We start from the raw sequence: 11,058 nt of genomic DNA, 5'->3' as shown, positions 1-11,058 counted from the left end.
AAACGTACGAGCAATGTTTCAGATAAGATATTAAGTGTAGAAGAAGCATACTACTGTGTACATCCTTTAAACCAGGGGGGTCACCAACTCCGGTCTTCCAGGGCACCTATCCACCGTGTTTTCGATGTGTCCCTCGTTCTGAATTAACTCAAATGGATTACTAATTGTACTTTAGGCCAAAATTACCTAAAAGTCCAAAAATTCTTGATCACTATTGCATGTATGTAGCGCATTAACTACACCATACTGCCAAACCTTGAAGACATAGCGATGTGTACATCGATGAGTTAACTTGGGTAAAGGTTTTCCATTTTAGCTTCAAATAACTTTCCTAAACCCTCAGGATCCCTCGCCGTATTCTGGCCAACGGCAAAACCCACGGTTTTCTTTCGGACCAATTTCGAAATCCATCTGCTTGTGTTGTACCAGCTGCCAGCTAGCCCTGAGCCCTAATGTGTTTGTTTTCATCTCCAGTCTGCCATTGAAGTTTGTGTTTTGGCCTCACCTTTTCTCCAAAAATCAGATTTGGTGTTTCGCTCACCACCGATTGTTGCTGGTTCATGTCTGTTCTTGGTGTTGGATTTTGACAAATACATTTGCCCCAAAAGTGCGACTTATACTCCGGTGCAACTTATATATGTTTTTTTCACGTTATCGTGCATTTTATGGCTGGTGCGACTTATACTCCGAAGCTCGGAAATTACGGTAAATGAAACAACACCAATTTTTTTTCAAGACAATAAGAGATGAAACAATGGAAAATCCTCTGACTAAGGATCCTTCACTTAGTCACAGTGACAGAATTATTATTTTTTTTGCTTTTCAAAGTTCAAACGAGAGCTGTCTGCTGAAAGCCGTCACACACGCGATGGGCTGACTGACAGATTTGCTTGTGTGGAACTACTCGTTGACATGGCGCCAGTGGCCAGTGGAAGGAGGGCTGCTTATTTAAGATACTCTCCCTCACTGTTTGTCTTATTAACAGCCATTCGCTTCACAGACTTTGCCTCCTCTCTGAACTCTGTCTCAATATTTTACCGACACTGAGTGAGACAGAAGCCAGAGCTGATTGATAAAAGGGATGAAGAAGATGTAGTCATGGAGAAATAAAAATATATATTTGTCTTGATAATGTCTTTCTTCCTGTTCTTCTTAAATAGCACTAATGTAGCTAAACGGTCACACTTCTTTAAACAGTGTTTCTGTGCTTAGTTGTAACTTATCTTTTAACAGACCATTTAGCATGGCGAGGATTCTGCCTGGACGTTACCTCACTAACAAATGTAACACGGTCTCTTAGAGGGTTGACGCTGCCCAGCAATTCAATGCGATCCAAAAACAAAACCTCTTCCAAATGCTTCAAAAGTCAATTGCTTGGAAAGAACACCATCAAGGGACCTGTTATAGTCTAAATACACGGCATTAGGCCCAAAATGACACGTGATAGTGGAACTTAATGAAAGTGGTGGACTTAATCTTATGATAACTACAATTCCATGCATTAAATAAATAAATCACCTAAAATATGATAAACCTATTAACAACAATAGAACCAGTCATATAAATAAAGCATATCCAGCTACATCAAAGTCTTGAGTGTTCCTAATGACACGTCCAGTGAATCTAGTCAATTCCCAGCTGTTAACTATGCAGCATGAGCCTTTACTCTTGAGTCTTGACTCTGAGTCTGATGTAACATCTCATCTTGCGGAATGGCAACACTGATTGTTTATCTGCTGATTATAATGTGTCTAGAATTTGATTGGCAGACCCTGACTAGAAGAGGTCACCGCGTCAGCCACTCATCTTGTTTAGAGACCGCCTCGAGTAAATGATGAAGGAACTGAGTTCATCAGTGGATAAATGAAAATGAATTGATGCTATGATGAGACCGGAGACTACGGCTCCAGACGCTGAATGGTCCTGAGAGATGAAGGTATAATTCGTGTATCACGGTTTAGCCCTCGCTCCCTTCACCTGTGGACTCAGCCATCTTGGTAATTAATGTCACACGGACTTAAAATCTGCACGTACGTTGATGGTTAGTTGGGAGCAAGTTAGCAACCTAATGAAGATGTAATTGAGTACAGCAGAGAGGAGACACTTATTATCAGACGAGGAGTAAATGAAATCCAGATATGGCCTGCGCTGTGGGCCTATTGTGTCCGCACGGAACACACACAAGTACACACACAATGATTTTCACTGGTGCCTGAAAGGACTTACACACCCAAAATAGCATGAGGGAGTTGAAACACTAAAATGTGCATAATTTACCATGGCATCAAAATGTTCTCAATGAGCTTTTTATAGACTATTGTGACACAGCAGCAAACACGGTGTTCTCAACCACAGCAGAACAAATGGCTGATCCAAGTTGCAAATAGTCTGACTGTAGCATTCGCATCCGCAACAAATAAGACTGGTGGTTGGAAGACTTATTATGAAATCAAGAGACACATAACCACGATGTTCCCGTCTAATGAATGCTCTTGCTTTGTGACCGCATGATCTTTCCTCTCTAGATGTTGCTAAAGCCATCAGTTAGGGCATAGAGTATCTCATCTTTCATGGATGACATAACATTTCAACATGGGGAAATGGAATCGATTGTTCCATCTGCTCCTTTGTCAAACTCAAATGACAAAACACATGGTGGTAATTGGTGCTGCAAAATAGCAGGAATTTTCTCCCATTGGAAACTTCCCATGGGAAAATAAGGTAGGATCATTCATTTCAGGTTCGTCCAAAACTTAAATGCCGTGCATCATTAACTGTTCAGGGTCGTGAGTTTATGGACTAGTTCTGGCTCGGAGGTGGGTGGGGGCAACTCCGGTCCTTGAGGGGAACATTCCTGATCAGTTGAATCGGGTGTGGTGGAGGCAGGTGATTTGGAATAGAGAGACATCCAGAATACCGATCCTTGACGACCACAGTTGATCATCCCTGGTCCAAAGGATCATTTCACCATCTGTGAGTGGGAAGTGAACATCTGACTATTATCCTACCTGCACAAAAGTCAGATGAGTGAAACACAACACCACCAGACAGATATCGTTTATTAACATTATATAATATTGAGGATCTCACGGTCAAATAGTTGGTCAGCTGCTAAGGTGGTGCGATAGAAACTTTCACCTACTTCAGATGTTTGTAGCCGCCCTCACATACATAAATGCAAATTCCACCTATGGCCCGTCGTTTCCTGTTTTCCTCTCACACTGTCCAGACTTCATTGTATGCAACAGGAAAGCAGCGTACTCCTTGAAAAATGCGAGTCACGCAGCTTTCCGTGCACTCTGACTGCACCGTTACGTCACAGCTAAGTGAGTGGGGATTTCACACCACTCTTCCCTTTTTCAACCAAAGAGACCATTTACTTGAAATCACTAATGAAGAATGAATGATCTTGTCTTTTTAACTTCTTGACTGTAAGTGGTCTACTTGTCATGAAAAACGTTTTGTGTAAATAATCCTCATTTATTTTATTTTAAGCTGTTTGTAGCATACCAACATTTCAGTCAGAACATAATTGAATTTCAATGAAATGCCTTGAATCTCTGAGGTCTAAGTTCTTTACTGTAAACCTTTATTATTAAGATAATATCACTATCATCATTGTTTTTGGATCTAGTCTGTGCGATGTGAAAAACTGTTAAGTGAATAATAATGACGATAACGGAAAACACGTCGATGCTGTGTGTTGCCGTGTCCAATGAGCAAACTACCTATTATCGAAGATGGGAAGGAGGCATTAGTGGGCTGCCATCTGATGGTGAACTCCGGCTGATGCAGCTTGAAAGAATAGAAGCGGGCCTCGGGAAGCCATGAACGACCAGTCGGGAAGCAACTAGATCCTGTTTTGAAATATAAACGTTATTAGAGACAACAACAAATAACCACAAGTCTGTGAAGCTTGCTGTGAAACTCCCCATCAGAGCAGAAACAAGCGCCAGGAGGAATGAGGTGTCACACGCTGTAGAGGTTTTACGGTACACCATACAGGACAGATAAGAGTGCAGGGGGATCAAACGCACTTGTTTCCTACTTTGTTATTTGCCTCTTGCACACCCTGGGAGCATACAGGCTTTAGTCTTAGCAGCCTCCACTATCTCCAGACCATACATCTGAAAGATCATTATGTAGTCGGCAGGCAGTTTTAAGCCAAGGGCTGGTGTGCCCGTTTAAATAGATAGACTATAGACTGCCACTGTTCTTTAACTCTTCCATATATAAAGCAACCATATCGTTGCCGCTTTTAATGACCAGGACTTGATTTAAAATGTTCACCTGCGGGTCAGTAGAAAAAGCCCAAGTTAAAATATAAACCAAGATGCTTTTTCCAAATTTGTTTTAGAGTGCATGGTATGAGGCTTTTTCATCTGTATTACACAAACCAACAATCATTAAAAAAAAAAAGACAACGTTAAACACCACTGGGTGTTATATTGTATATGTTCATAATGATTACAGTGCAGTTTTGTTCCTGTCATGCCTTGCTGTTCTTGTTTAACTTTGTGGTGTAGTGCAGTCCTTTGGCCTGAGTTTCCAAGAAAATAATACAGTGAGGACAATATTCCACATCTTATTAGTAATTGGTGTTTGAATGCATAAGTTCATTAAATTCTGCCTGACAGGTGACCTTGCAACATGTGATGTGACCAGAAAAGAAGCTGAGCTTTGTTTGTTGTGAAAATGCAACCTCAAACCTTGTTAGACCTGCTAATTGGGTGATAACGTTTTACTTGGTATGTCCATTATAATGAAACCTGGAATTAATTAACAGTATTTCAATGCAGTTCTCATTTCAGTTTTCCGTTTTCTAGTATGTGTTCATACAGCTGTGCTACTTGCTTGCCTGTGCTGAAGCTAATCTAGCAGCATGAATTATTTGTGTGTGTTTGTGTGTGTGTGAATGCAAGATTTGTTGATAATGAAAACAAGATCAAATTTGTGAGGTTCAAAAAGGGGAGGACTTTTTTTTTTTTTTTTCCAAAGAATTGATCATAGCAGAGGTGGTTCTTTTTGAAAAGATGAAAATACTCAACAATCAGCCTTGAAAAAAGAAGACATTCATTAAATCCACAGGAAATTTATAAGCATGTTTCTACAGTGGGTATCATTATTGCAGATTTTTATATCAATTTAAAAAAGAAATACAGGAAGTCCTTAATGACAATGCTCATTACAACAAAGTAAAAGCAACATGAATCACATTGAAAAAAGAAATCAGCAAAACTGAAATTTTGAATCATTGCCAATACCCTTGGCCATAACTGTATTTCTCTGTAACTCCCTTGTATAGGAAAAACTGATCTTGAAACAGAGAGGGAAAGAGCACACACACACACACACACACACACACACACACACACACACACACACACACACACACACACACACACACACACACACACACACACACACACACACACACACACACTTGGACTATCCCAGCGGGGAGCATGCTGTAATTTGGCACATTTATTGACCATTTCCAAGACTGACTTTGTCTTGGGCAGCATGAAAGCCCACCAGGGTCTTTTTTCAACTGAGCCTTGACTGATGTCCCACTCAGTCAAGTGCAAAGAAATCTCCACTGTGGAAGTGGCCTATTTTTCTGACTACGGTGATTCTTGTCATAACAATTTTCACTGAGCTTTCTGAGGACCCTGATTCCCCTCTTGTTGCAGTTCTTCCTCATTGGTCCAACAGCTCTAATGATAAGTAGCCTCTTCACATGCGCACGCGCATCCTCCCAAAAAGTGCCCATCAAGCCAATCGTCGGTGACATCTGCTCTGCTGCTGCAGCATATGGGAGAAGTAATGGCAAAAACATGTTGCCCTCCCATGACATTTGCTTCCCTTTGATAGTTCACTTGAAGCTTCACCACTCAATTTTAGCCCACTGCCCGTGTGTGTGTAAGGGGGGGGGGGGCTGACCTCCCAGTTATGCAGACAGATCAGAAGCGGGGCAGCATAATTTGAAAAAATAACTCAGATGGCTCTAGCCATCTACCGTAAGATCCATGTATTTGTAGATTACAATTCCAATGATTCAGTCTCTATAATGCACTGAGAATATTTTCTTAGCTATAACTGAAGTGTATCTTTTAATTCTCAAGAGATTTCACAAAAACATCAGTCATAGGGTTGCAGTATGGCTCTTCAGCATGTGCGAAGCTAAAGCATTTGCAAGCGTGCTAACTCGAGTTTCTTCATAACCTAGAATCAATTTTCTCAAGGTAATGTAAACATCTGGTAGAAAAAAAATGTGGGTTTACCAGACAATTGTTCCTGGATCCAACTTGAAAAACAGTAATGTATCAATCATGTACCAAAGGGTTTTATCATATTTTGGGAAAGGCTAAAAGGACATTCTTGTGCCCTCTCTTTTCTTACAGGGTAGTACCATGGCAATTGTTGTTGTGTTAAACTCAGTGGTTTAAATACATTCGGTACACTGCAGGCATTTGTTGTCATTTATTTGAATGACAGATTTTTTTTTTTTACCATGACCTGTTTTGACTTCTTTTTTTTTTTTTTTTTTAATAGTCTTGAATATAGCAGTTGTTTTTCAGGATAATACTAAAATTGTCTTATTTGACTGTAAATTATTCTGGTGTTCAGAAAATACAGCTATTTTAGAACAACTAAAATATCCACAGCAAGGTTCAAAAGTATTTGGACAGAGCAACACAAATGTAATAATGTGTCAAAAATGGTGTGGGCAGGCAGTGTTATGGCATGAACACGTACGTCTGTTTTTACTCATTTATTTATGATGTGCTTACTGGAGTAACAAGATGGATTGTATTGTGAACTTTATCGTGCTATATTTTCAAGCAAGTGAAGGCGGATGGGACGAAAGAAATGGGCTCCAGATTTCGTTGTCTGCATAGGATGGTCGTATTTACAGTGATGTTACTTTGCCCAAATACCAGATAATAAAAAAATGTAATTCTTAAAAAATAAAACAAACACACAAACAAACAAACAAACAAACAAACAAACAAACAAACAAACAAACAAACAAACAAACAAACAAACAAACAAACAAACAAACAAACAAACAAACAAACAAACATGACGTGTTTCTCAAACCAGTAATATATTGGTCTGAACTACATTAATTTCAAATATATAGATACACTTGCCCAAATACTTTGGAACCTACTGGTATCTTTTGTCACTCCACAAAATGAAAGAAAAACAGGTCTGGAATGATCAACCTAATTTGTTCAATTTCAAATGCAGATTTAATTTGGCCTGCCACACCCCCAGTGTCTGCCAGTAGTAACTGCACCCTTGGTACCATGCCCATTGACTTGAATGAGGATTGCTTGCCGCTGGTGGCATGCCCATTGACTTGTGTATTTTTTTGCAAGACAAAGTAACTTAAATTTATACCATGTGCTGTATTGGAGTTGAGATGCAGCTGGTAAACTGCGACATCATTAAAGCATTATTGTTAACAATGTTTCAGCAAGTAGACTCCATCTGTCTATTTTTCCCTCTTTGCTTATTGAAGGAGGTGCGACCCATATAAGGCAGGATAAGAATAAACAAGATGACTCATAGAGATCAACCCATAAGCATCTCCCCTCACATAACCCCTTCTGTCTTTCTGCACCGAGCAGGATTTGTGATGATATGACCAGATTGGGATTTTCGCTCCGCTGCCCTCCAATTGCAAAGTCAAGGTTTTAATAGAATAATGTTAAAGTACCCAAAAAGACGGAACTTTCAAGCGGTCAGATTGTGTTCTTGCTCTTTTTAGACACTTAATTTGCGCCTTGCTATGACGCTTAATGGAAATTGGCGGTTTTAATGTCAGAGTCAATAACTTCAGTTTTCTCGCTGAATAATGACAAATTAAAAGATGCAATGTGAGGACGCGCATCAATCGCCTAATCGCTGTCGCACTACTTTGCATGAATTACAGTAAAATGTAGTTATGCACACAGGCCTCAAGCCGTTAGCCCGTTTCTCAAAGGTTTCAGCAGAGAGAGGGGAGTGTGGGGGGAAGGAGGGGGGGGGGAGAGCAGCGAGGCAGGGAGGAGATGGGAAGAGAGGAAGAGAGGATGAGGGAGGTACAGCAAGAATGTCCCGAGGCTGAGCCTTGCTCTTGCAGTGAGAATATTTCTCCTTATACTCATTCAAGTGGAAATTATAGCAAGTCCTAAAAAAAAAAAAGAGACAATCCAAATGACAAAAGTGTGAAACTTTCTATTCCTTTTTTTTTTACTGTTTTAATTTGGTACATGGCACAATCAGCGTGTATGCATCTGGTATACATAAATAAATATTAAATATTTCATACATAAATATACATATAGAGCTCTTACAAAGACAACTTGAAGTGTTGTTGATGAGGAATGTTCATCCTGGAATTATTTGTGTTGGTGCTTTTATGTTTCTCTTTGTAAGTGGGAATGATATCTCCATAGAAGCCCTATACATATATGTATGTATGCCTATATTTATATATATATATATATATATATATGGAAAGAAATACAAGTGTGCACTGATAAAGGTTCTCAGTGCAAACAGGCCACTGTCTGCTGTTGTTGAAGAGGAAGTCTTACAAAGTCCACACGCCAGTTAGTTCAGTTGTTTCTTTAAGCTATCTTTTTTTTCTCTTACATGTAAAATAATAGATTTATTTTATCATCTTTAAGCAAAATTAGACATATAGAACTTTGAAAAATGAAAAAAAAACAAAAAAAACAAAGTGCTATTTCGCGTAGACGGACACCAAGAGACGCAGCAGAAACACGACTGGTGGTCAACCCAAATCAACATGGAAAAAGTATTCCGCCTTGACCCCCCTCCCCCCCCAAAAGCACACTGTACAACCTACTCAAAATAATAATAATTCAAAAACAATAGTGGACACTCACGTGATCACTCACCTTACATGTTCCTAGCAGAACACTCTTAGTACACTGCACACGAGCAGCATGTGTAGATGCACACTTGGTTGAGATCAGATCAGATAAGATAAGACCAGATAGCTTAACGGGTCCATTGGCTGAAAAAGATGCACTTTCTTAACAAAAACAATCACAGTAACAAAGCATTTTGTCTCCAAGCCAGAGGTGTCCTTGGAAAACCCTTCGACGCAAACTAATTTAAAAAAGATGAAACCATTCATGTTGTGCTGCAAACAGGAGCAAAAACCAACAACAACAAAAAAATGCCCCAATTGGGATTTAAAATCTCTACATCTGCAAATTCACTAATTTCTCATCCCGGTTTCAGTCTTTCTGCCGTACTCCTCTTGTTATAGTCTCTTGGAACAGAAATTGCGACAAAAAACAAAACAAAGAACAAGCTTTGTAAGGCATTGAAATCAAAAGAAAGATGCAATTAAAAGCATGATGCGAATGTCGACATAGAGGCCATTGTTCTTCATGTGTCTACCCCAGGAGGAAGGAGGACCGGGAAATTAAAAAGCACTTTTGTTTGTGTTTGTTATGAATTCAAGAAAAGAAAAACCATCAGTGGCAATTTTCTTAGTCCGCTTAAAAGGCTTTTGAAATGATGATTTTTTTTTCTTTTTTAGAAAAAAAAAAGGACACAACACAAAAAAGAGCCCCTCCCTTGATGAAGAGTAGGGAAGCAGTTTGATTTTGGCAGCTCTGCACAACTTGACATCCATAGAGAGCTCCGAAGCGACTCTGCTCGTAGTAAAAGTCTCGTTAAATCTCTTCACGTTTTAATCTGCCCTACCCCCACTATCGCTGCGGTATTTATAAAACACAATCCTCCTCTCCGTTTTGTTGAATCCTTTGCACCTCCTCCATCAGCACCGCCGCCCGTCGCTACCCTCGTCCGGACCTCCTTAAAGCTATACGCGCGTGGTGGAGTGGGAATGCGGCAGCCCGGTGGAGTTGAATCCTGTCGTGAAGGTGTTGTAAGGGTGCAGGTTGGGCATGCCCACCAGGGAGTTGGGGATCATGGTAATGGTGTTGGGCGTCATAAGGGGAATGTCGTCGGGAGAGCGTCGCAGGGTGAGCGTGTAGTCGGGCAGCGAGGCCAAGCGCAGCGCCCCCTCGTTGCTATTGCCCGCCTCGCACTCGTGGTGCGTCTGGTTCATCTGCAGCGACATGATCTCCTCCTCGGGCGCGTGGTGCCCGATGTCGTTGGAGGTGGTCTGGCGCTGCGGGCTTGGCTGGCCGTGGCCAGACTCCTGCCGCCGCTTGTCTTTGCGATAGTAGAGGGCGGCGAAGGCCAGCACGTTGAGGAAGAGCAGCGAGGCCCCCACCGCGATGGTGACGCTGAGCTCCGTGGAGTAATCCCGAGGGTTCTCCACCACCAGAGGCCCGGACTCCTTGTCGTTGCTCCAGGAGTCTTTGTCTTCGCTGTTGTAGGCCGGCGACATGGGGGGTCGCTTGGTGTTGAAAGGCCAGGTGGTCTTCCCGTTGGGCCGCTTGGTGGACAGGGTGTTCTGCGTGGTGTCCGGCGGGGGCACTTTGGTGGTGGTGGAGGTGTAGTGGAACATGTCGTGGAGATTGTACAGATGGGGCACCAGGTGCTTCCAGAAGGCCACTTTGGTGGCTCGGTAGTGGTCGCGCACCCGAGGCTTGAGGCCGATGTGAAGGTACAACTGGTCCTGGGGGTTGTACTTGGACCACGCCACTTCCTCGAAACGGTTGGCCTTTGTATGGATGAACTTTGTGTCCTGGGGAACCGGTTTGTTGGGATCTCTGCGGAGAAGACATGCAAAAGAATGTGCAAAAGTGTTTAGACATCAGTTCATTAACCTTTGTTGCACCTCTTTCAGTACCTATCACAGCATAAAAGGGAAGGAATTGTTCTACTTTTTGGGAACAATTGTGTTTTCTATTTGATCATTTTACATTCATGTCCTAGAAATGTATTTGAGATAAATATTGTGAAGCGGACGTGCTACCCAGTGCGCCACCGAGCCGCCCAGTCCAATGCAATAGTTATCAATGTAAGAACCTGTAAAGTGATTTTGGTTATCTAGAAAATCTTAGGAAAATGTCTCGACCAACATTTGAATTCAACTCTTATGAGCCGTTTTTG

The 11,058-nt window shown here is 41.4% G+C and overlaps 1 protein-coding gene across 1 annotated transcript in view; it reads right to left on the bottom strand.

Annotated features, from left to right (window-relative positions):
• Positions 1–8,857: 8,857 nt before the first annotated feature.
• The window catches only part of LOC147060612 (neuroligin-3-like), a 322,266-nt gene continuing 320,065 nt past the window's right edge, over positions 8,858–11,058 (bottom strand). Inside the window, exon 11 of the mRNA XM_085905848.1 lies at positions 8,858–10,715. Coding sequence (XP_085761974.1) covers positions 9,857–10,715 — 859 coding nt within the window. The 3' untranslated portion in view covers positions 8,858–9,856. The remainder of the gene's footprint in view (positions 10,716–11,058) is intronic.

This window comes from Syngnathus leptorhynchus, chromosome 2 (assembly GCF_054491065.1).
Source record: "Syngnathus leptorhynchus isolate UIUO chromosome 2, UIUO_Slep, whole genome shotgun sequence".
Taxonomy (NCBI): Eukaryota; Metazoa; Chordata; class Actinopteri; order Syngnathiformes; family Syngnathidae; genus Syngnathus; species Syngnathus leptorhynchus.
Note: the sequence above shows the minus strand (reverse complement) of the source record. Positions and strands in the feature narration are given on the sequence as shown.